The sequence below is a fragment of the Amphiprion ocellaris genome, chromosome 11 (assembly GCF_022539595.1).
Source record: "Amphiprion ocellaris isolate individual 3 ecotype Okinawa chromosome 11, ASM2253959v1, whole genome shotgun sequence".
Classification (NCBI taxonomy): domain Eukaryota; kingdom Metazoa; phylum Chordata; class Actinopteri; family Pomacentridae; genus Amphiprion; species Amphiprion ocellaris.
In genome coordinates, this window is record NC_072776.1 from 35,971,109 (window position 1) to 35,997,989 (window position 26,881).

General features: G+C 39.9%; 1 protein-coding gene and 1 long non-coding RNA gene across 2 annotated transcripts in view; both read right to left on the bottom strand.

The window, feature by feature from the left end:
• rftn2 (raftlin family member 2) overlaps window positions 1–19,709 on the bottom strand; it is a 34,595-nt gene extending 14,886 nt beyond the window's left edge. The window contains exon 1 of the mRNA XM_023293068.3: window positions 19,348–19,709. Within this exon, the coding sequence (XP_023148836.1) occupies window positions 19,348–19,486 (139 nt within the window). The 5' untranslated portion in view covers window positions 19,487–19,709. The remainder of the gene's footprint in view (window positions 1–19,347) is intronic.
• Window positions 2,712–17,484, bottom strand: LOC129350019 (uncharacterized). The gene is made up of 2 exons (XR_008603214.1): window positions 13,812–17,484; window positions 2,712–13,667 (listed from the first exon to the last, which is right to left on the bottom strand). It is a non-coding gene; the product is annotated as an uncharacterized LOC129350019 (long non-coding RNA).
• Window positions 19,710–26,881: the final 7,172 nt, after the last annotated feature.

Genomic DNA, 26,881 nt, shown 5'->3' on the forward strand with positions numbered 1-26,881 from the left:
TTCATTGTTTTGCAGATGATTTACAAATATATGTCCCATTGAGACCAAACTCTACATCCATTGAATCTCTGCAAAATTGTCTGAGAGAAATGAAGGATTGGTTGGCTCTAAATTCCCTGTGCCTAAATCAACAAAAAACTGAAATTGTTGTTTTTGGTGACTTGTCTCTTCTAGAGGGTGTGGATAGTGCACTTGGTCCTTTGTCCTCTTTCAGTAGACCATTTGTGAAAGATCTTGGTGTGTACTTAGATTCTGGCTTTACTCTGGAAAAACAGAACAATGCCGTAGTCAAAAACAGTTTTTTTCAGCTACGTCTGCTTGCTAAAGTCAAATCATACTTGCCTCCAAGAGACTTTGAGAGAGTGATGCACATGTTTATTACAGTACGCTTGGACTACTGTAATTCTCTTTATGTTGGTTTGGGCCAAGCCTCAATTCATAGGCTACAGATGGTCCAAAACGCTGCTGCCCGTTTACTGACTGGAACCAAACGGTACCAACACATCACTCCAGTCTTGTCATTGTTGCACTGGCTCCCAGTTCGCCAGAGAATTGATTTTAAAATTGCTCTTATGGTTTTCAAATGTCTAAATGACCTGGCGCCTTCTTATTTGTGTGACCTACTGTCCATTCATAAACCTGCGAGAACTCTGAGGTCCTCATCCCAGCTACTCTTGGATGTTCCCAGGACCAAATTTAAGAAAAGCAGAGGTCAGCGAGCCTTTTCTTTTGTCGGTCCCACTCTGTGGAATAGTTTACCTCCACATGTCAGAGCTGCTGAGTCACTTGAGCACTTTAAATCTCTTGTTAAGACGCACCTTTTCTCCCTGGCTTTTTAATCATCAGATGTGCTGAATATGTTATTTTATTTGCATAGTATAATTTATGTTTTTATTCTATTTTTATGACTTTGCTAATTTTAAAGTTATGTGTCATCTTTCAGTGTATTTTATTGTTGTGAAACACTTTGGGCTTTTTTAGTTGTAAATGTGCTATATAAATAAAGTTGACATTGACATTGACATTGTTCTACTGTTAGATGAAGGTGTTCTGTTTTTAGATGAAAGTGTTCTACTGTTGAATGAAAGTGTTCTAAGTTTACATGAAGGTGTTCTACTGTTAGATGAAGGTGTTCTACTGTTGAATGAAGGTGTTCTACTGTTAGATGAAGGTGTTCTACTGTTAGATGAAGGTGTTCTACTTTTAGGTGGTGTTCTACTGTTGGATGAAGGTGTTCTACTTTTAGATGAAGGTGTGCTACTGTTAGATGGTGTTCTACTGTTGAATGAAGGTGTTCTACTGTTAGATGAAGGTGTTCTACTGTTGAATGAAGGTGTTCTACTGTTGGATGAAGGTGTTCTACTGTTGAATGAAGGTGTTCTACTGTTAGATGAAGGTGTTCTACTGTTGAATGAAGGTGTTCTACTGTTAAATGAAGGTGTTCTACTGTTAGATGAAGGTGTTCTACTTTTAGGTGGTGTTCTACTGTTAGATGAAGGTGTTCTACTGTTAGAGAAAGGTGTTCTACTGTTGGATGAAGGTGTTCTACTTTTAGATGAAGGTGTGCTACTGTTAGATGAAGGTGTTCTACTGTTAAATGAAAGTGTTCTACTGTTAGATGAAGGTGTTCTACTGTTAGATGAAGGTGTTCTACTGTTAGATGAAGGCGTTCTACGTTCTACTGTTAGATGGTGTTCTACTGTTGAATGAAGGCGTTCTACTGTTAGATGAAGGTGTTCTACTGTTAAATGAAGGTGTTCTACTGTTGAATGAAGGTGTTCTACTGTTAGATGAAGGTGTTCTACTGTTAGAGAAAGGTGTTCTACTGTTGGATGAAGGTGTTCTACTTTTAGATGAAGGTGTGCTACTGTTAGATGAAGGTGTTCTACTGTTAAATGAAAGTGTTCTACTGTTAGATGAAGGTGTTCTACTGTTAGATGAAGGTGTTCTACTGTTAGATGAAGGCGTTCTACGTTCTACTGTTAGATGGTGTTCTACTGTTGAATGAAGGCGTTCTACTGTTAGATGAAGGTGTTCTACTGTTAAATGAAGGTGTTCTACTGTTGAATGAAGGTGTTCTACTGTTAGATGAAGGTGTTCTACTGTTGAATGAAGGTGTTCTACTGTTAAATGAAGGTGTTCTACTGTTAGATGAAGGTGTTCTACTGTTGAATGAAGGTGTTCTACTGTTACATGAAGGTGTTGTACTGTTGAATGATAGTGTTCTACTTAGTGGAGGACGCGATTAAAAAATTTAATCGAATTAATTACAGGCATTGTAATTAATTAATCACAATTAATTGCAGTTCTGTCAAATAGCAGTATTTGACACAATAAGTGAAGTTTTTCAATTCAAATAAAATTGTGGTTGACAGTTGAATCAATGAATAGACATATACGTGTTTATGATTTAAAATTTATTTTAAAAAAGGAAAATGGGACATATAGAAAAAGTGATTTTGATGACTTAAAGCCTGAATTTAGTTGTTTTTTTTCCACTGTATGGCACATAAAATCAGCATAAGTAGTTCAAGGAGCTTCAGAAAGTTGAAAATCCAGAGATTCATTCTGCTTTCATTTTTTCTGGGTCTGATAAATGGTGTAAATTTTATGGTTCTTTTTTATAGGAATATTAATTTTTATTTATGTAATTTTTTAATAAACAAAAATGTTATAATTAAGTTATTAAAAGAGATATTTTTGTTGTTTAGGTTATTCCTCCTCCAAGGAGGCAGAGCCTCGACGGAGTAAAAACTTAAACCACAAAAATGTTTCATTTCTATTTATCTGCATTTTTCATCTGTCTGCTACATTCACAGATTACTGCAAATCTAAGTGCAATTATAGCGATTTTATTCAACATTTAAAGACTTTCTGTAAACTCAAGCACTGTCTAGAAAAGTGGTCTATTATGGGATGGCTACACCGTTAGCATGACTCGTAGCTAACGTTAGCTCTGGTGCTAACAGCAACATGTTTTACATTGAGGTGATACCGTCGGCTTGAAGTGACGCAGTGATCAGAAAACTCTTTGTTGTACAATTTGCACACAACCAGGCTTTTATCCAAGCTGCCATCAGGAAGATTTTTAAAAGGAAACTTTCTGCCCAACAAGCTCAATCTCATCTTCCTTCACTGTTCACCAGAGCCTGACTTCACTCAGTGCTTCCTGTGCTTCTTCTTCATGGCTACAAACAGACTTTAGGTTCATTACCGCCACCTACTGGGCTGGAGTGTTCATCAGAGTTACCGGTGTGCCAGAAATGAGGGAACTGAGGAGGGTGCAATTAATTGCTTTATTATTTTTAACGCGTTATTTTCGCTGTAATTAATTAATCGAAATTACCGCGTTAAAGTCCCAGCCCTAGTTCTACTGTTAAATGAAGGTGTTCTACTGTTGAATGAAGGTGTTCTACTTTTAGATGAAGGTGTTCTACTGTTGAATGAAGGTGTTCTACTTTTAGATGAAGGTGTTCTACTTTTAGATGTAGGTGTTCTACTGTTGAATGAAGGTGTTCTACTTTTAGATGAAGGTGTTCTACTGTTGAATGAAGGTGTTCTACTGTTAGATGAAGGTGTTCTACTGTTGAATGAAGATGTTTTTCAGACTGCAGGTTGATCCACTAAACGTTTTCTAAACGTTTGACTAAACGTCCGGTTTAACGTCTGCTGGAGGTTGGTCGTGAACTGAGGCTGTTTTCTGTCTGGAATCTGAGCAGCGTTACTTCCTGTGTCCACAAAGAGCTGCTGTTCCTGAACTCTGGCTTGGAGCCCTAAACACCCTGAACCCTTTAACGCTTCCAGGCTCTGAGCCGAGGCTTCAGACAAGGACAAAGAGGCACTGGGGGGGTGTGTTTGTGGTATTACTCATGTTGTGGGGACATTAACGGGCTCAAACATCCAATCTCTGCAGCTTTTCCTCCTTTATGGGGAGGTAAAGCCACTCTGTGAAGTTTCAGGCTGATGCTGCTTTTAAAGGAAGAGAAAGTTAATGTTCAGTGATGAGAACATGATGAAAACATTCCTCAGGACATCATTCAACCTCTTCATTCCCACCAACAAACAGACAACTCACATCCCTGCAACGACCGCAACCTCAGAGCTGCTGCTTTACTGGGATTCCTGCGGCTCAGTGCCTCTCAGGGTGGATTTAAATTTAACAGGCTGCAGCCTTTAATACGAGTCAGTCAGAACCGCAGCAGAAATAGACGAGAACAGACCAACTGAAACATGGAGATTCAGAGATGTTCAGGGTTGGAGTCAAAGATCTGGATGGAAAGTTTCAGACAGAAGTCTTCATATAAACAATCCAACTGATCTGAGCAGCTCAAAGATAAAACTCCAGATCTGAACACAGAATTCAAGCTAACAGAGATTCAGCTCTAACTTTATATTCACAGCTAACAGGCTAACACAGTGGCTAACATTCAGTTATAAACAGGATCATGTTAGCCTGTTTACACAACTTAGGCTAACATAGTAGCTAGCACGATACGGTCAACACAAACTTAGTAGCTAACATTATACAGTTCAGGTTAACATGGTGGCTAATGCTGTTTTGTTCAAGATAATACAGCAGTTGACGTTACTTTGTTAGGCTAAAGTAGTGGCCAATGTTGTTATGTTCAGACAAATGCTAATGTACTAGCTAATGTTATCATGTCTTTTCAGCTAATGTAGCTGCTAATGTTATCTTTTTTAAGCTAATGTAGCGACTAGTATTATCATGTTTAGACTGACTTAGCAGCTAATGTTATCTTGTTAACAAAAACACAACTGCTAACGTTGTCTTGTTTCTGCTAATATAGCATCCAATGTGATCATATTAAGCTAACAATATATCATTCAGTCTAATATAGCAGCTAATATTAACTTTATTAGGATAATGTGGTGGCTAACGTTATCATGTTTACAAAAACATAACTGTTAACACTGTTTATTCCAGTGTAGCAGCAAAAGTTATCATATTAAGCTAACATTATCTCATTTAGGCTATGTAGCTCTATAACTAGCCTTAATCTTGTTTAAGGCTAACTTAACAGCTAACATTAAGTAGTTTAGGCTCTGTAGCTCTGTCATTAACGTTATCTTGTTTAGGCCAATGTGTTTGTAACATTATCTTGTTTAAGGATAACTCATCGGCTAACATTAATTTGTTTACACCAACGTAACAGCTAATGTTATCATGATAAGCTAATGTTATCTTGTTTAGACTAAGGTAGCAGCTAATGCTCTCATGTTAACCTGATGTTATCTTGCTTAGGTTGATGTAGTGGCTAATGTTATCATGATAAGCTAATGTTATCTTGTTTACAAAATCATAACTGTTAACTTTGTCTATTCCAGTGTAGCACAAAATGTTATTATATGAAGCTAGCATTTTGTAATTGAGGCTATATAACTAATATTAACTTGTTCAGGCCAATGTGTTGGTAACGTTATCTTGTTTAAGGCTAACTCAACGGCTAACATTAATTGGTTTAGTGGCTAATGTTAGCTTGTTAAGCTGACTTTATCTTGCTTAGGCTGATGTAGTCACTAATGTTATCACCTTTAGGCTAATGTACTTGTTAATTCTTTTCTGTTTAAGCTAACATAGCAATTAATGTTATGTTGTTTAGGCTAATTAGAGGCTAATATTGTCATGTTCAGACAAATGTTATGTTGTTTAGGTCATGTAGCAGCTAATGCTATCTTGCTTAGGTCACCATAGAAGTTAATATGATGTTGCTTAGCGGAATGAAACGGCTATTTTAGCCTAGCATAGTGACTAACGCTAGCTTGCTTAGAGTAACGTAGTGGCCAACGTTAGCTTGTTTGGGCTAACACAGCAGCTAGCATTATCGTTATCTAAAGCCTGCAGAGAAAACCTGTTGTCATGCTGGATCTGTAGTTTTTAGCATTTATATAAACGTAAGCTGCATCTAGAATGAAGTTTTCTTACTTCTGGAACTTCAGCATAAAATCAGGAACAGATCTGTCACTAGAGGACAGATCAGAGTGGTTCCAGGGTCACAGCAGGAGGTCAGCAGGTCCAACCAGACAACAGAAGCTCCAGAATGCAGCTAAACGGCCCCAAACCAGGCTTTTGTTGGAGCTTCTACTCTGCTGCTGCTCCTCCCATCCTCCAGCCCGCAGTGAGGCCTCTGTTCAGGAGGAGGAAGGAGGAGGACGGAGCCCAGAGACAGGAGGAGGAAGGAGGAGAAAGGAGGAGGAAGGAGGACGGAGCCCAGAGACAGGAGGAGGAAGGAGGAGGAAAGAGGAGGAAGGAGGACGGAGCCCAGAGACAGGAGGAGGAAGGAGGAGGAAGGAGGACGGAGCCCAGAGACAGAAGGAGGAAGGAGGAGGAAGGAGGAGGAAGGAGGACGGAGCCCAGAGACAGGAGGAGAAAGGAGGATGGAGCCCAGAGACAGGAGGAGGAAGGAGGAGGAAGGAGGAGGAAGGAGGATGGAGCCCAGAGACAGGAGGAGGAAGGAGGAGGATGGAGCCCAGAGACAGGAGGAGGAAGGAGGATGGAGCCCAGAGACAGGAGGAGGAAGGAGGACGGAGCCCAGAGACAGGAGGAGGAAGGAGGATGGAGCCCAGAGACAGGAGGAGGAAGGAGGAGGACGGAGCCCAGAGACAGGAGGAGGATGGAGCCCAGAGACAGGAGGAGGAAGGAGGAGGACGGAGCCCAGAGACAGGAGGAGGAAGGAGGACGGAGCCCAGAGACAGGAGGAGGAAGAAGGGCCAAGGGCAGCGAGATGGATTTTATGAGTCCATGTGTGAAGGTGTGAAAAGGAAGAAGCTGCCTGGCAACAAGAAGAGCAGCAGAAAAACAAGCTGCAGCTAAACCAGCAGCTGCTGCGTTCAGCCTCCAGCTCCTCAACACACAGAATGGCAGCAGACGGTTTGTTTCTGTCAGGATCTGAACCAGGGGTGTCCAACATGTGGCCTGCGGGCCAGAAGCGGTCCTCCAGAGGGTCCAATCCGGTCCTCAAAGTGTAAAAATTCCAGAGGAGACATTAACTGCAGATTGTAAATTTGTAAAACTATGAACTTAAAATCATTTCAAGACCATGACAAGTTGTTTGGATCAGAAAGTAAAATACTAAATTGTTCATTGTTCTTTTGTCGATTTGTGTCTCTTTTTTGTAATGTTTTGTCTTATTTTTGATGTTTTTTGTCTTTTTTTTGTCTGACTTGTCGTTTCTCTCACGTTTTGTTGTTTTGTGTTTCCTTTTTGTCTCACTTGTGTTTTTTGTCATATTTTTGTCATTTTGCGTTTTGCTGTATTCGTTGTTTTGTGAATCTTTGTGTCGTTTTGTGGGTTTTTTGTCTCGGTTGTGTTCTTTGTCTACTTTTTTGTCAGCTTGTATCTTCCATCCATCCATCCATCCATCCATCCATCCATCCATCCATTATCTATACACCACTTAATCCTCACTAGGGTTGCGGGGGGTGCTGGAGTCTATCCCAGCTGACTCAGGTGAAGGCAGGGGACACCCTAGACAGGTCACCAGTCTGTCACAGGGCTACATACAGAGACAAACAATCACTCTCACATTCACACCTACGGGCAATTTAGAATGATCAATTAACCTCAGCATATTTTTGGACTGTGGGAGGAAGCCGGAGTACCCGGAGAAAACCCACGCATGCACAGGGAGAACATGCAAACTCCATGCAGAAAGATCCCGGGAAAGCCGGGACGCGAACCAGGGATCTTCTCGCTGCAAGGCGAAAGTGCTAACCACTACACCACTGTGCAGCCCAGCTTGTATCTTACTTTTGTAATTTTTTTGTAATCGCTTTTGTAATTTGTCATTTTGTGCCTCATTTTTGTAATATTTTCTCTTGTTTTTGTGGATTTTTTTGTCTTTTTTGTCGTTTCTCGTGTTTTTGACATTTTGTTTCTCGCTTTTGTTTTTGTTTCCTTTTTGTCTCACTTGTGCTTTTTTTCATATTTTTGTCATTTTGTGTTTTGCTTTATTCGTTGTTTTGTGCATCATCTGTCGGTTAGTTTTTTTGTCTCACTTGTGTTGTCTACTTTTTTGTTGTTTTGTATCCCACTTTTGATATGTTTTGTTTCATTTTTGTCGTTTGTCCATTTTTTTGTTGGTTTGTATGTTTTTTGTCAAATTTTTTGTCTCATTTTTTGTTGTTTTATGTCTCATTTTTGTCATATTGTGTTTGCTTTTGTTGTTTTTTTTCTTTTTGTGTCTGACTCTTGCAATTTTGATCATAAAATAAAATCCTCTCTGGTTCAGTTCCAGGTGACTAAATGTTGTGTTCCTTTGTCGACACTCTGTGATCTGGAAGTTGTAATGTGGAAATGATAAACTGAGGCTGAATGTTGATGAAACTGAACTTAGTTTTCTCAACAAATTTCAGGTTGTTCATGATGTTTAGTAAAAAGATAATTACTGAAATGTGAACATTTTTGCAGTAAAACAAAGGAAACATTAGGAGTTGTGGTTATTTAGAGGTTACAATGCTGTGGTTTTACTGGTTTTATTGGTCCGGTCCACTGGAGATCAAACTGGACTGGATGTGGAACCTGGACTAGAATGGATTTAACACTCCTGATCTAAACGAAACTCTGAAGATTGTGAAGATGATGAAGCTTCAGTAGAAACCAACTGTGGGTCACCAGAGAAGTCCAGCTGGTTTCTACTGAAGAAGACCAGTTCTTGAAAGGTCTTCTGAAGAGTCCAGCTGAAGGGAAACACTGACGCCGCTAACAGGTTGTTTAGCCACCGACGCTAATCAGAGGGAGGAAATTACACTTCCTGGAGTTTTAGTGAAAAAGCACCAAAAACAACTGATAATTACGTCTAAATAAACCTCAAATAACCTCAGTCCAGCTGGTTGAAAAGTAGAAAAACAGAAGCTAAAAGCATAAACAGGAAGTTTTCTTATCATTTCAACGACGCTTCATCACAGATATTTAAATATAAACAAAGTACTGAACCAATTAAACTGCTGCATCCATGAGCCTAAACATCGTTAGCCTAACAAGGTAAAGCAAACGAGATAACTTTAGCTGTTAAGTTAACTGAAACAAGAGAAAATTAGCTGCTATACTAGTCTAAAAAATATAACATTAGCTGCTACATCAGCCAAAACAAAACAATGCTAGCCTCTACATTAGCTTCAACAAAATGACATTAGTTGTTACTACCGCATAAAGAAGATAATGTTAGCCTCTATGTTAGCCAAAACAAGAAAACAGCAGCGACTACACAGGCCAACAAGAAAAGTTAGCTGCTATGTTTGCCAAAACAAGATGTTATCTGCTGCTTTAACCTAAACAAGGTAACATTAGCCACATTAGCCTACACAAGATCACATTAGCTGCTGTGTTAGCTTAAATAAGGTTTATGCTAATGTAGCGGTTAGTCACCACATCAGCCCAAAAAAAGAGAACATCAACATAGTGTTAGCCTAAACAAGATGGTTTTAGCCGCTACATCAGCTCATATAAGACAGCATTAGCCACCACAAGTGACTAGCCAAAAAAAAACAATGTTAGCTACATAGTTAGCCTGTACAGGGTGACATTAGCTCCTATGTAAGTTTAAACATTCAACACCAGTAGTCTAAGCAAAATAATGTTAGCCACTTTGCTAGCCAAACCAAGACAATGTTAGCTGCTATGTTAATCAAAACAAGATAATGCTAGTCACTACATTAGCCTAAACAAGGTAACATTAGCTGCTTCATTAACCTAAACAAGATATTGCTAGCCTAAAGAAGGTGACGTCAGGCGCTACTTTAGCTTGAACAAGATAATGCTAGCTGCTACATTAGCTGGCACAAGATAACACTAACTGCTATATCAGTATAAACAAGCTAATGATAACCTAAACAAGATAATGCTAGCTGCTACATTAGCTGACACAAGACAACACTAGCTGCTATATCAATGTAAACAAGCTCAAGATAGCCTAAACAAGATAATGCTATTCACTACATTAGCTGAAACAAGTTAACATTAGATGCTTCACTAGCCTAAACAAGATAATGCTAGCCTAAAAAGGTGATGTCAGGCACTACTTTAGCTTAAACAAGCTAATGCTAGCTGCTACATTAGCTGGCACAAGATAACACTAACTGCTATATCAGTATAAACAAGCTAATGATAGCCTAAACAAGATAATGCTAGCTGCTACATTAGCCTAAAGATGAGGTAGTTCATGCCACCTGTTCAGGTAAAAACAAGGACTGTTGGATTCTCTGTTTTAGCATCGACTCAGTTCCAAAGTCTCAATTCTAATCTGAGGTTCCTGAAGAGAACCAGAAATGTGATGAGGAAAGAAGCTAATCTCAGATTGTAGCAGAATGTCATCCTGATTTCAGATCGTTAAACTCATCGTGTGATTCAGTTTGTTCTGTCCCTGAACTGTCCTCCAGCTTTAATACCTAAACACTGAGTTTAATCTGAAATAATCCACCGACCGCTGGACTCAGATCAGACAGATTACAGGAATAATCAGCAGCAGGGAGCTCTAAGTGGGTCAGAACAGAACCAGCTCTGCTTCAGAGAACCGATAACGTCACTTCAGGTTCATCATGTCAGAAACCTTCGGATTGTCCCAGTTTAATCCACAGTTCCAGTCCTGAAGACCAGAGAGCCTCCGGCGGCCCCAGCAGCGACCCAGATACCAGAAGGAGATGAAGAACCAGCTGAGGACCACTGGAACTCTCTGGAACACTCTAGAGTCATGATGTCCATAAATAAAAAACACTAAATCACACCATTTATCAGACACAACGTCCAGATTATCAGCAGATTTGGAACTAATCGTGTGAAGTTCAACCATTGAAGCTCCTGTTAGTTTCTCAGGAACATTCATGATGTTTAGAAACCAAAAAATCCCAACATTGTTTATAACTCATTATTAACTCTATTATTAATCATTTCTATCGGTATTTAGTGTGATGTGATGGTGGTCTTTAGCTCTCAGTGAGGAGAAGTCACTCATTTTTCATAAATAACATGTCAGAACAATGGAAAGTCCACAACGACTCAGCTTTTGTTTAAATGATAATAACTAGTCTGAAACATCAAAGACATGGTCCCAAAGAACTTAAAACCTGTCCAGGTTGTCTGAAATGACTCCAACGTTGTCCTAAATGATTCAGTACTTGTCCAAAATGACTAAAACATCACCAAACTATGTCAAAAATGGTCTAAAACGGCTCTGAGATCATCCAGTGACTCATAATTGTCCCAAATAACTTGAAACTTGTGTAAATTGATTAAAAACTCATCTAGAATTACTCAAAGTTTGTCCAAAATGACAAAAAAAAATCAAAACTCACTGCAAAACGGGAAAAATGTCCAATCTGACTCTAAACTGGTCTAAAATACCTTGAAACGGACTCAAAAATTGTCCAAAATGCTTCACAATATACTACTGTTCAAAAGTTTGGGTTCATCCAGACAATTCCATGTTTTCCATGAAAACTCCCACTTTTATTCATGTGCTAACATAACTGCACAAGGGTTTTCTAATCATCAATGAGCCTTTCAACACCATTAGCTAACACAATGTAGCATTAGAACACAGGAGTGATGGTTGCTGGAAATGTTCCTCTGTACCTCTATGGAGATATTCCATTAAAAATCAGCTGTTTCCAGCTAGAATAGTCATTTACCACATTAACAATGTCTACACTGGATTTATCATTCATTTAATGCTATATTCATTGAAAAAAATGCTTTTCTTTCAAAAATAAGAACATTTCTAAGTGGCCCCAGACTTTTGAATGGTAGCGTAATAAAATACAGCAAAATACAGTAAAAATATAGAAAAAAAATAGTAAAAATACAGTAAAAATGTAACAAAAATACATGTCTCATTTTTGTCATTTTGTGTCTCTCTCTGGTGGTTTCATCTCCTCATCCTGTAGATGTTTTTCTATCTCCATGTTTCCTCTCTACTCTGCTCATTATCAGTAGATGTTCCTCCATGCTGGATGGATCTCCAACAACCTGCTCCTCTGTTCTCTGGTTCTGCTGCGTTTATTTCCTGGTTCTCTTCTCAGTCTCTCTGTAGATGTTTTAGTTTTTAACAGAATCAGGTCCAATCTGTTCATTTTTGGTTCGTTTTGAGTGAATAAAAGTAGAATGAAGTGATTCTAATCAGATATCGTTCATTTTTCTGACTGAACTGTCAGAAAACACAGAATTCCTTCAGGTTTCAGAAACCTGAAGCTCAGATGTTTCCTTCAGAGTTTGGAGCTTCTGGCTGATAAATGGTTTAAATAAAGGATTCTCTCTGAAGCTGATCAGTAATCAATGATCCTCAAACATCACAACCATCTGGAAGAACCTAGAACCCATCAGCTCAGTTTTAAACCAAACAGTCACAATGTTCTGTGTTCTCCATCTGGAACATTTCTGCTCTGGTCAGATCTTCTCTGAGAGTGTGAAGCTGGGCCAGGAGAACAGGACCAGATGGGCTCTGAGGCTCCTTTATGATTATCTGGCAGCAGGAACTTGGAAGAACATCCAGAACCGAGAACGTCTAATTAGTGACGTCCCACATGAACGGTCTGGAACCGTCCAGTTCTTCTCCACACTCTGAGAACATCATTAAACTGGTTTCTCTCCAACAAACCTCAACGTTCTTCTGCTTTAGTTCTGCTTTACCAAAGTTAGAGTTCTACACGTGGTGCTGGAGAACATCTACAGAACCATAGAGATGTTCTCAGGTCAGTTTAATAAAAGTAAGACTTAAACCTACAGAACCAGAACCTACAGACTGAAGGAACCTGAAGAACCTACAGACTGAAGGAACCAGCAGAACCAGAACCTACAGATGGAAGGAACCAGTAGAACAAGAACCAGAACCTACAGATGGAAGGAATCAGCAGAACCAGAACCTACAAACTGAAGGAACCAGCAGAACCAGAACCTACAGACGGAGGGAACCAGCAGAACCAGAACCTACAGACTGAAGGAACCAGCAGAACCAGAACCTACAGACGGAGGGAACCAGCAGAACCAGAACCTACAGACTGAAGGAACCTGGAGAACCAGAACCTACAGACAGACAGTAGTAGTAGAAAATCTAAACAGATGTTTAGTTTATTAATAATCAGATGAAATAATGACAGTCTGGAGATGATTTAGAACATTAGAACCCAGAACTCGCAATGAGCAGAACTACAGAACCACAGAACTAAAGAACCACAGAATCACAGAACTAAAGAACTACAGAACCATAGAATTAAAGAACCACAGAACCATAGAACTAAAGAACCACAGAACTAAAGAACTAAAGAATCAATGAATCAAAGAGCTGGACTCTAACTGGTCGGTAACTGGACTCTAACTGGTCGGTAACTGGACTCTAACTGGTCTCTAACTGGACTCTAACTGGTCTGTAACTGGTCTGTAACTGGACTCGAACTGGTCTCTAACTGGACTCTAACTGGACTCTAAGTGGACTCTAACTGGACTCTAAACCCTCTTTTCGACCGGGGTGGAGCCCGTTCGGCGTTGGAGCCGGCGCCCGACTTGGCGCCGGTTTTTTGTGTTTCGACCACCGGAGCTGCGGCTCCGGGCTCCAAAAACTGGGGCCGTTTCGGGCACCAACTCGTTGCTGGGCCAGAGGTGGCCAGAGTTGAGAGCCGAGCACGTCACGGGCAGAGGGCGGGGTGACATCTAAAAACATCTAAAAAGATAAACATGGATATGGTCATCAACTTATTGCGCGTGTTTAACCGCTAAGTAGTCAATGCAAGCGTAGTCGAAGCTAAGTAGCTAAGCTAACGCTAGCACGTTTACTGTTAAGTATCCAAACGTCTTTGATAATTACCTTTCTTCTCAAACGTGATCGCTGGGCATTGGAACGGCGACGCCGATGGGTAACCCCTAACAGAAGGTTTTGTTGTTCAGCGATGGCGAGACACACTAGCAAAGCCATGAACACCACTCCAATGAAGTCCTCCATTGTTGTTGTGTGGGTTTCCATACGGCGTGAACGCTGTTGAACGGCTACGTACGCAGTACGTACACACGTTTTGTGGTGGCGCAATGACGCAGCTCCAACTTTGCTCCTTCTGAATGGAAACACAAACCCGTTCTGGGGCGGCACGAGGTTTGAACCAAAAAAGCACTGGCTCTCAACTTTGAACCAACCTAGCACCTGGTGCTCTTTGGTCGAAAGCCCCTATCTGTGGACTCTAACTGGTCTCTAACTGGGATCTAACTGGTCTCTAACTGGACTCTAACTGGTCTCTAACTGGTCTCTAACTGGGATCTAACTGGTCTCTAACTGGACTCTAACTGGTCTCTAACTGGTCTCTAACTGGGATCTAACTGGTCTCTAAATGGACTCTAACTGGTCTCTAACTGGTCTCTAACTGGACTCTAGCCGGACTCTAATCGGTCTCTAACCGGACTCTAACTGGACTCTAACTGGACTCTAACTGGTCGGTAACTGGACTCTAACTGGTCTCTAACTGGACTCTAACTGGTCTCTAACTGGTCTCTAACTGGACTCTAACTGGTCTCGAACTGGACTCTAACTGGACTCTAAGTGGACTCTAACTGGTCTCTAACTGGGATCTAACTGGTCTCTAACTGGACTCTAACTGGTCCCTAACTGGACTCTCACTGGGATCTAACTGGACTCTAACTGGTCTCTAACTGGTCTCTAACTGGACTCTAACTGGTCCCTAACTGGACTCTCACTGGGATCTAACTGGACTCTAACTGGTCTCTAAGTGGGATCTAACTGGACTCTAAATGGTCTCTAACTGGTCTCTAACTGGACTCTAACTGGACTCTAACTGGACTCTAACTGGGATCTAACTGGTCTCTAACTGGACTCTAACCGGGATCTAACTGGGATCTAACTGGACTCTAACTGGTCTGTAACTGGTCTCTAACTGGACTCTAACTGGTCTCTAACTGGACTCTAACTGGACTCTAAGTGGACTCTAACTGGTCTCTAACTGGGATCTAACTGGGATCTAACTGGACTCTAACTGGTCCCTAACTGGACTCTCACTGGGATCTAACTGGACTCTCACTGGGATCTAACTGGACTCTAACTGGTCTCTAACTGGGATCTAACTGGTCTCTAACTGGACTCTAACTGGGATCTAACTGGACTCTAACTGGGATCTAACTGGACTTTAACTGGTCTCTAACTGGACTCTAACTGGACTCTAAGTGGGATCTAACTGGACTCTAAATGGTCTCTAACTGGTCTCTAACTGGACTCTAACTGGTCTCTAACTGGACTCTAACTGGGATCTAACTGGGATCTAACTGGACTCTAACTGGACTCTAACTGGACTATAACTGGGATCTAACTGGGATCTAACTGGACTTTAACTGGGATCTAACTGGTCTCTAACTGGTCTCTAACTGGACTCTAACTGGACTCTAACTGGGATCTAACTGGACTCTAACTGGGATCTAACTGGACTTTAACTGGTCTCTAACTGGACTCTAAGTGGGATCTAACTGGACTCTAAATGGTCTCTAACTGGTCTCTAACTGGACTCTAACTGGTCTCTAACTGGACTCTAACTGGGATCTAACTGGGATCTAACTGGACTCTAACTGGACTCTAACTGGACTCTAACTGGGATCTAACTGGGATCTAACTGGACTTTAACTGGGATCTAACTGGTCTCTAACTGGTCTCTAACTGGACTCTAACTGGACTCTAACTGGGATCTAACTGGTCTCTAACTGGACTCTAACTGTTGGTTTTATTAATAAACGGGTCGATTGCAGCAGCAGATGAAGGATTAACGGAAAAAACAGCAACTGGTTGGTTTCTATGGCAACAACTAGAGCATCATGGGGGTATGTTAGTGTGTGTTAGTGTGTCTTATTGTGTGTTAGTGTTTGTTAGTGTGTCTAAGTGTGTTTACGTGTGTGTTAGTGTGTGTAAGTGTGTGTTAGTGTGTGTTCCAGGGTAAAGCCTGCTGACCCAGTTTATTTCTTGTCGCTCGTTAGACTGACATTCTGGTTCTAGTTCTCTGTAGATGCTGAGAGATTAATACTACTACCACTAATAATAATAATAATAAACCATCTGAGGACAGATTTAGAACCAAAGAGGAACGTTTCAGAACGAGGAACCAGTCGAGACGTGTTATAAATAAACAGATTATTTGTGTTATTTCTGGACTTCCTGTTAGAAGAGTTCAGTACAGCAGCTTCATGGAAACATCAGTCGGAACATTAAAACATCCAGTTTACCGTCACAGCAAGCAGAGAAATGCCTCAAAGTTTGGTTCTCCTAGGAGAACACTGAAGTAACGAGGAGTTCTAGAGCAACATTTAGACCAATCAGCCGATCCTTCAGGTGTGTTGAGCTTAAATAAAGATTTTAATCTTTATTCTGGTCAACTGACGCTGGAAAAATTAAAATAAATCCAGTTCCTCATCAAACACAAGCAGAAAATCAACTGGCAGCTGGAAATGTTTGTGGAAAAACGACAGAAAAGATGAAAAAAAAGACCAAAAGATGAAATAAAATCAGAAATAAAACATCAGTGAATGAGTTCAGGACTCAAGAAACAGAAAGATTCAGACTAAAGGATGTTTAATAGATAATAGTCTGAGTATAAACCAGAGAACAGAGGACAGCCGACGGATTTAAAGATAAAAGTTCTTAACCCTCGTGTCGTCCTGCAGGTCAAATTGACCCGTTTTAAAGTTTAAAAATGTGGAAAAAATAGATTTTCACATTGAAACTTCTGATGTCCACATTGTCAACATTTTTGGGAAATTTTTGAACATTTTTTGGTGGAAGAAAGAAATGTTTAAAAAAAATGTTCTTAAAGAAAATTTTAGAAGTTTTACTGATATACACTATATTGCCAAAAGTATTGGCTCACCCATCCAAATAATCAGAATCAGGTGTTCCAATCACTTCCATGTCCACAGGTGTATAAAATCCAGCACCTAGGCTGCAGACTGCTTTTACAAACATTTGTGAAATAATGGCTCACTCTCAGGAGCTCAGTGAATTCCAGCGTGGAACTGTGATAGGATGCCACCTGTGCAACAAATCCAGTTGTGACATTTCCTGGCTCCTAAATATTCCACAGTCAACTGTCAGCTGTATTATAAGAAAGTGGAAGTGTGTGGGAACGACAGCAACTCAGCCACCAAGTGGTAGGCCACGTAAACTGATGGAGCAGGGTCAGTGGATGCTGAGGAGCATAGTGCGAAGAGGTGGCCAACTTTCTGCAGAGTCCATCGCTACAGACCTTCAAACTTCATGTGGCCTTCAGATTAGCTCCAGAACAGTGCTTCAGCAGAGAGCTTCATGGAATGGGTTTCCATGGCCGAGCAGCTGCATCCAAGCCATACATCACCAAGTGCAATGCAAAGCGTGGGATGCAGTGGTGTAAAGCAGCCACCACTGGACTCTAGAGCAGTGGAGACGCCTTCTCTGGAGTGACCAATCACGCTTCTCCATCTGGCAATCTGATGGACCAGTCTGGGTTTGGTGGTTGTCAGGAGAACCATACTTGTGGGACCTGCATTGTGCCAAGTGTAAAGTTTTGGTGGAGGGGGGATTATGGTGTGGGCTTGTTTTTTCAGGAGCTGGGCTTGGGACCCTTAGTTCCAGTGAAAGGAACTCTGAATGCTTCAGCATACCAAGACATTTTGGACAATTCCATGCTCCCCAACTTTTGTGGGAACAGTTTGGAGCTGGTCCTTCCTCTTCCAACATGACTGTGCACCAGTGCACAAAGCAAGGTCCATAAAGACATGGATGACAGAGTCTGGTGTGGATGAACTTGACTGGCCTGCACAGAGTCCTGACCTCAACCCCATAGAACACCTTTGGGATGAATTAGAGTGGAGACTGAGAGCCAGACCTTCTGGTCCAACATCAGTGTGTGACCTCACAAATGAGCTTCTGGAAGAATGGTCAAAAATTCCCATAAACACACTCCTAAACCTTGTGGACAGCCTTCCCAGAAGAGTTGAAGCTGTTCTAGCTGTAAAGGGTGGACCCACGTCATATTGAACCCTATGGATTAGGAATGGGATGTCACTTATGTTCATATGCAAGTCAAGGCAGGTGAGCGAATACTTTTGGTAATATAGTGTATATGGAATCACTTTAGATATTTTTAGGATTTTTTTGGAATATTTTTACTCATTTTTTGAAAATATTTACAAGAATTTTCTTGCCAAGGGAAACTTTTAACTAATTACTGGAATTTTCTTCCTGAAGGTTTCGCCAATTTTCAGAAATTTCGGGAATTTTTTTTACTAAATTTAGGGATTTTTTTCAGACAAGGAAACAATACTTTTGGTGCCTGTAAATGAAGACAACAGGAGGTTTAATGATGTTCAATAAATGTGCTTCTAAATGAACAAACATGAAGAGCTTCTGTCCAACTTAAGTCTGATTTATCTCCTGGATTGTTTTATTTTCCATCAGTGAGATGATCAGATGTTAGAAGAATCCTCTCAGATCTTCACCTCCTGGTTCCTCATAGAGGAAATATCTGAACACGTCTCAGAAAGACGCTAAAATCAGTATAAAAACTAAAAAAAACACGACGACAAAAATCTGAAAACATCAGAAAGAATCTAAAGATGACTTCAAATACAGTTATTGATTATTGATTCATCTGCAGAATATTTGATCAAAGAATGAAACATGTTTGTTATTATTATTATTATTATTATTATTAAACAGCTAAAAACGGAGTTCTGCTCAGATAAAACCAGAAAATATCAGATAAAATCAGTAATCAATCAGCTGATCAGTTCACTCTGTTAATCAATGAGTTCAAAGAGCAAAGAAACCAGAAAATCTGCACTGAAATATGAAAGTTTTTCTTTAAAAATAAGTTGAATCAACAAAAATAAAAAAATAAAATAAAATTCAGTAAAATGTTGAAATTTCAGTAAAAATTCAGATGAAAGAAAATGAATAAACATGAATTCAGTTCATTTATGGTGAATAAAAATCTGAATTATTGAAGACAAAAAGGACAAATGTTGACTGTTTTCGGTTTTTCTATTGATTATCGCTGATATTCAGGATGTTTGATTAATTGAGGAAATCCTTCAGATTAAATCAATAATCATGAAAATGATCTTTTCCTGAAGCTCTGATGTGAAATCAATGAAATAAATCAGTGAATCTGGAACTGATTCTGACTTTAGGAGTTTCCAGTTCTGTTCCTGCTGATCAGTAATCAATAAAGTATCGACCAGGTTTCATATTTAGGATGTTTGATTATTGATTAATGAGGAAATCCTTCAGATTTGAACCAAAAATGATGAAAATAACCACAAATCTGACTTTAACAGTTTCCAGTCCTGCTGATCAGTGATCGATCAGAGGTATTGATTACCTTCCAGGCTGAAGTCCAGCAGGACGTACTCCAGCACCGTGTCGGTTCTGGTCTCCACCTGCGGCCTCCTCAGGGTGGAGTAGATCTTCCCGGGGCTGCTGTCCTCCGGGTCCTCCAGCTTCCTCAGGCCGCAGCCCATGGCCTCCGAGGCGGGGACGGAGCGGCTCGGTGTGGGGGGAGAACCGGAGCGGAGGGAGGGAGGGAGGGTTCACCGGGACCGGCTCATCCCGGCTCCGGTCCTCCTGGTTCGTGTCTGAGCGGGTCGAGGAGCGGAGAGGAGCTCTGGAGGTTCTGGGAGCTTCTGCTGGAGGTTCTGCTGCAGAACAGAACGTGGAGGAAAGTTACTGGAGGTCAAGCTGGAGGCGGTGAGGGCGGAGAGGAGGCGACTTCCGGTCAGGACTTCAAAATAAAACAAACCACAAGCTCAGACTGAATATTATTTATTTATAGACTTCATCTGTTGAAGTGAATAAATCAAATATTTAACTAATATATATTAAAATAAAGGTAGTTTTAGTAAATGAAACTCACTGTTATTCATAAAAACAATAATTCGCACAACTAATTTTTAAAGATTAACCCTCCTGTTGTCCTCAATTACAGGCACCAAAAAATATTGTTTTCTTGTCTGAAAAAAATACAAAAATTCAGCAAAAATTCCCCAAATTTCTGAAAATGTGCCAAACCTTCAGGAAGAAAGTTCCAATAATTCCTTAAAAGCTTCCCTTTAATTTTTTTTATGTTTCAAATTTTTTATATATATATTTTAAAAAATCCTCCAAATTTGTCAAGAAAATTCTTGTAAATATTTTCAAAAAATGAGTAAAGATCTTCCAAAAAAATCCTAAAAATATCTAAAGTGATTCCATATATATCAGTAAAATTTCTAATATTTCCTTTAAGAACATTCACATAAAAATCAACCAAAATCCATTGAAATTTGCTGGATTTTGGTCGATTTTTATGTGAATGTTCTTAAAGAAACATTTTTAACATTTCTTTTTTTCCACCAAAAAATGTTCAAAGATCAGAAGTTTCACTGTGAAAATATATATTTTTTCCACATTTTCAAACTTTAAACTGGGTCAATTTGACCTGCAGGACGACACGAGGGTTAAGAACCTACAATATGAATCATTCTAGAGATTTACCTGATTAGATGAAATATTAATGTTGTGATTTATTTTCTACATTTATCTGAATAATTAAAATGTTAACGTTTGGGACCTAAAATCTAATTTATTATAAGAAGTTATTTAAAAATAATTAAAATCCCAGAGTTCAGATCCTACGATGTTTTAGAAACAACCAACCAGGAACACATCTGATGGTTATTTTATTTAATTATCGATTGATTGGTTGGTGATCAGAGACTTTTTTGATCCAGAGGGAAACCAGCAGAAAACATGAAGGTTTAAATCTGTCCAGAAAGTAAAAACTGAAGCTAAAAACTGAATAGATGGTTTGAAAGTAGGCAGAGAAATAGAAATTAATGAAGACAACCAGAGGTCCGTTTCTATTCATGTCTGTGTGATGCTTTAATATTTAAAATGTTGTTTAATATGAAATAAAAGAACAAACCAACAGCAAAATATTCAGAATTAAGAAGCTGAAATTATTATTTTTTTGAAATATTTCTGATTAAACATCTCAGTTATTCTTCTTTCAGATTAATGTGAAGTTTGAGGAAAAATAATGAAACCGACGTTTAAATGAGGAAATGAATTAATGATGAGAATCTTTGAGTTTTTGATTTAAGGAAACTGTTTGTTTGTTTTTGTATTTTCTGACTTTTTTTTATTAATTTGCCCCGATGATTTATTTAATATTTATTGGTTCTTTTGCTCTTAAAGTGTGATTTTTGGATATGATGATTTTTTTTGATGTCTATCAATCGTCTCTGATTTTGCTAAATAAAGATTAAAAATAAAACATTTCCTGATTTTAAACAGAAAATTCTCTTTTTTCATTTCTGTTTTTGTTTTACTGTTTTATTTTGTCCGTTTGTGATCATATTTATGGTACTTTTATCAGTAAATGTTGAATTTGTGCTCATTCAAACTCCAGACATATTTGTTAATAATCTGATCCTTTAATCATTATTTAATTATGGATTCTTTATAAATGAATCACTTCATTTAAACACATCAAACATCTTCAAACTGTTTCCTGATTAAAGATTTAATTTATAAAACAAACCTGAACTAATTATCAGTTTAATCACGTAAGCTGTTCTTGATTGATCACTGATTATTGATTAACTCATCCTGTCTTCAGTCCAAACAGCAGCTTCTGTTTCTGATTGTGATTTTATCGACAGGCTGCTTCGCCTGTTGGCCCGTGCTTTTATTTTGAAGGCCGCCGTGTGCTGCAGCACTTCCGGTCGTGGTTAACAGCTGCAGCCTGATGTTTGTGAGTTTCTGTGGATAAAAGTTCTTCAGAAACTCTGATCTGTAAAAAAAAAAACCTTTAATCTGAAAACTGAGGGCTTCTATTATTCACTCATTCATCAGTTTCCAGTTTAGCGCCACCAGCAGGTCAAAGCTTATAGAAATATTATAATAATACATGAATACTAATGAGCTCTGGATTTGAATTCTCTGTGTTTTTTTTGTGTGTCTTGAAGTCCATCATAGTGCAGGAAGTCCTCCTCCATCCCATAAACCCACCAGCAGCCTGTAAATCAGCAGAAACAGGTTCAGGAGGTTTTATGAGCCGTCAGTTTGTGACTAGAGTTCATGTTTCCATCAGTAATGAGCTTCAGCAAACATCAGAGGGTCCTGCAGGTCTCTACAGGAAGTGGGAGGTCAGAGGTCAGAGGTCGTCCTGGAGAACCTGTCTGAAGGTTTGAACAGACCTCAGATCAGTGGGACTAGCAGTGATGAAGCAGGTTTGATGTCATCTAATCCACAGATCTGTTCCCTCAAACCCACAGCTGTTTTCTTTTGAGCTCATTTGGAGGCTTTTTGTGGTTATTTTGGGATGTTTGGTGGTAAATGTATCTTTAGGAGCTTCAGAGCTGTCGGCTATTTGATATTTTTAAATATTTGTCACTGAAATTTTTCAGATCATCAAACTAATTTAATATCAGAAAAAGAAAACTCAAGAAAACACAAAATGCAGTTTTTAAATCATGATTTCATTTACTGAAGGTAAAATTCTGTCCAGTCCATCTCGTTCTCGCCCCCTTAGCTACCAATCCACTGAAGGACCAGATTCATTTGTTATTTGGGTTCAGGTTCTCCATCCAGACCTTCAGGTGGTTCCTGCCAGGCTGGTGGAACCTAAACATCACTAGATAGAACCTGTCTTCACTGTGAAGCAGCTGAAGGGTCTCAGAAAGCAGAACATGATGCCACATTCTAAAGAGATTCAAGAATAGATGAGGAACACAGTCATGGACATTCATCAGTCTGGAGGGTTCCAAAGCCATTGCTGAGGCTCTGGGACTCCAGAGAACCTCAGTGGGAGACATTATCCACACATGGAGAAACATGAAACAGTGGAGAACCTTCAAGGGTGGATCAATGACCAACATTTCTCCAAAAACATCAACATTTAATCCAGGAGGTCACAAAGAACCCAGAGGAACATCTAAAGATCTGCAGACCTCACTGGCCTCCGTTAAGGTCCGTCTACATGGCTCCACAATAAGGAAGACTGGAGGAAATGGATCCATGAAGAGTTAAAGATCAAACTGCTACTGACCTAAAAGATCATGAAGATTCATCTGGTGTTTACAATAAAACATCTGAATGATCTCCAAGACTTTACGAGAACATCCTGTGGATTCCCCACCAGAAGAGCCAGGACCAGACAAAGAGTGATTTAGAAAACCTCGATGAAACCTTTTAAAAGGAAATCCACCATCTCACCTGGGTCAGAGGAACCAGGACCCCCCCTGGAGACAGACCTGGGAACATCTGGTGGCCGAGCCTGGGGGCCTCATGGAGCTCAGATGGACACAGTCTGAAGAAGTAACACCAGGCAAATCAGGATTGGCTACTAAATTCACCAGACAGGAGGTACCTGGGCGCCCCCTGGTGGTGTGGACTGGATGTGGGACGTAGAACGTCAGAGATAGGATGAGAAGCTCAGACATCTGGCGGAAGCTCACTAGAGTCAAATATTATATACTAATTTTAATTTATTATTTATAACTATTAGTCTGAAATAAACTGAATGTTTAAAAACTTTTATTTAGAACAGTGAGGTATGACATCCAGGCATACGCAAAACAATATTCAGTAATATCTTTGAACAAATACAGCTAAATATATATTGGTACAGTAGCAGGAAAAAGAGAAATACATACGTGTATATATATCAATGCACATTCAATAGTTTGAAATAGACATTACTTTAAATACATATTTGACTGTAGTGACAAACTGCATTTCAAAACAAACAGAAATAGTACCATATAATTTCAGGCCTAAAGATGGTACATTCTAAGCCCTGGAAGCGTCAACCTAAGCCCAAAGCCCCAACAGACCCACGCACATGCACACGCACACACACAGTACACAGTACACAGTACACAGTACACAGTACACACACACGCACATGCACAGGCACACATACATGCACACGCACACACACAGTACACAGTACACACACACACATGCACATGCACACGCACACACACAGTACACAGTACACACACATGCACATGCACAGGCACACACACACGTACACATACACACACACGTACACGTACAGGCACATGCACACACACTCTCTGTGCCTCACTGTGAAGGGGCAGATGCCATTAGGTAAAGGATGAAACCTAAACTATCTACTCTGGTAGTGCTCTGATTAGTCCATAGGTAAGCGGTGCATGGCATTAAAATGGGATATAAAGGGTTGCCATGTATGAAAAAATTCCCCCCTGGAGCCCCTGATAGTGTACTTTATTTTCTCCAGTTTAAGAAAAAACATGACCCCCCTAAGCCACTGGGAAAAGGACAGACTCTTAGGAGAGTTCCAGTGTAACAGTATTGTACGTTGAGCTATAAAAGATGTAAATGCAATTATTTGTTTCTGCTTCGCATTTAGAGCATTTAGAAGTGTTTCAATAGACACACCAAAGATGGCGACATGAGAACATGGTTGCGCATTTAAACCAAGCGCTGTGGATAAAGTTTTGAAGGATCCATTCCAATAGCCATGCAACTCTGGACATAGGAAGAACATGTGGCTGAGATTGCAGGGAGTATTATGGCACCTGCTACAGATGTCTGAAACATGTGGATATATAACTGAAAGCCTAGATTTGGAGAAATGAGCTGTGTGCAGTACTTTAAGTTGTATCAGGCTAAGCCTAGCACACGTAGTGGTAGTCTGGATTCTATCAATGGCTGCCTCCCAACATTCCATGCTTATCTCTGCTCCCAGCTCCTGTTCCCACTTAACTTTGGATTTGATAGTTCCGCCATTTTTGAATGAGACTAGATAGTTATAAATTTTGGAAATTAATGTCTTTTGATGTGGATTCAAAGAAAGCACATCGGTCCATGGTGGTTTAGAAGGAAGTGAAGGGAAATTAGGAAAGGTGGTGCAAGTATTATGCCTAATTTGAAAATATCTGAAGAGATGTGATTGACGTAGCTCATATGAAGAAGCCAGAGAAGAGAAAGTAGAGAATACTCCATCTACATATAAATCTTGATAATTCTTGATACATTTTCTGTACCACTGCAAGAAAGTAGAGTCTAACATTGAAGGGGGAAATAAATGATTATTGTATATTGGGGCCAAAATTGATGCAGATAAAAACTTAAAGTGACATCTGAATTGCTGCCAAATTTTTAATGTGTTAAAGACAACAGGATTATCTGTATAATAGCTAATTTTTAGTGGCATGGAGGAAAACAGTAGAGCAGAGAGGGAAGATTAAATACAAGGAAGAACCTCAAGTTTACCCCAAGGGATATTAGGGGGTTCAAGCCAGTAGAGAGCCTTGTGAATATGAACAGCCCAATAACAAAACCGAAAGTCAGGTAATGCTATATCACCGCTAATTTTGCACCTTTGAAGCAGAGATTTAGAAATTCTTGGCGCTTTCCCTCCCCACATAAAGGTGTTTATTCACTGGTCAAGAGTTTTGAAAAACTTTTGAGAGAGTAAAAGTGGAATATTTTGAAACAGAAAAAGAAATTTGGATAAAATATTCATTTCTACTGCATTTACTCTGCCAATCAATGAAAGTGGCAAACTGCTCCATCTTTCAAAGTCAGTCTTGGTCTTAGAGATGAGCGGCTCAAAGTTAACTGTAAGTAGGCTGGGTAGTGTGCAGGTGACGTTAATGCCAAGCTATTTAAAGCCGGTTCTACTGAATTTAAAGGGCATATCTGTGTATCGAAGGTGGAGAGCAGGAGTATTATTAGGGTAACATGTACTTTTTGAAGATTTAATTTGTACCTTGAAAAGGAAGTAAAATTGTACAGAACAGATAAAATAGATGCATACTAGATGCAGGATCGGTTATAAATAATAACATATCATCCGCGTATAAAAGCAGTTTATGTTCAACACCCTTACGCACAACCCCAGTGAACAGAGGAGACCTTAACTTAATGGAAAGTGGTTCCATCGCCAGGGCAAATAAGAGGGGAGAGAGTGGACATCCTTGGCGTGTTCCACGTGTTAGAGGGAAATAGTCAGACTGTTTATCATCTGTGTGTATGCTGGCTTGTGGAGCTGTATATAAAAGGCGAATCCATGACACAAAGTTATTCCCAAACCCAAATTTTCGTAACACGGCAAAAAGATAATCCCATTCCACCCTGTCGAATGCTTTCTCAGCATCGAGAGAGAGAGAGCAATCTCAGGGAGTTCAGCATGGTTTTTGGAGTAAATCAAATCGAAGAGCGTACGAGTGTTGGAGAAAAGGTACCTTCCCTTTATGAATCCATTCTGCTCCTCCGATATTATATTTGGAAGTACCTTTTCCAAACGCATAACGAGTAATTTTGCCAGCACTTTAACGTCCACATTTCAAAGAGATAAGGGTCTTTATCCTTTTTCAAAAGCAGAGTTACTGATGCTTTTAGCATCAGTAGGAATGCAGAAGTAGGAGGCAAAGTGCCACCTACAGGAGACTCATTAAATACAGACAGAAGAATTGGAGCCAGCTTGTCAGGAAATTTTCTATAGAATTTGACAGAAAATCTGTCTGGGCTGGGAGCTTTGTTTGTCTGCATTGCCTTAATTGCACATGTAGCACTCACTCTGCAATAGTTCACTCTGCAGTAGTTCACTCTGCAGTAGTTCACTCTGCAATAGTTCACTCTGGATTAGTTCACTCTGCAGTAGTTCGCTCTGCAGTAGTTCCCTCTGCAGTAGTTCACTCTGCAGTAGTTCATAGTTGGCCATCAAGAATCCCAACATGAACAGACCACTGCAATCAGTCACAATCAGTCACTTTCACAGTATTGGACCTCCTCACTGTCACTCACAACACCTGAGCCAATCACCTGCAGTCTCTCTCCCACCCTGGAATCCACCCGTTCCTTTGTCTGAAGCACATCCA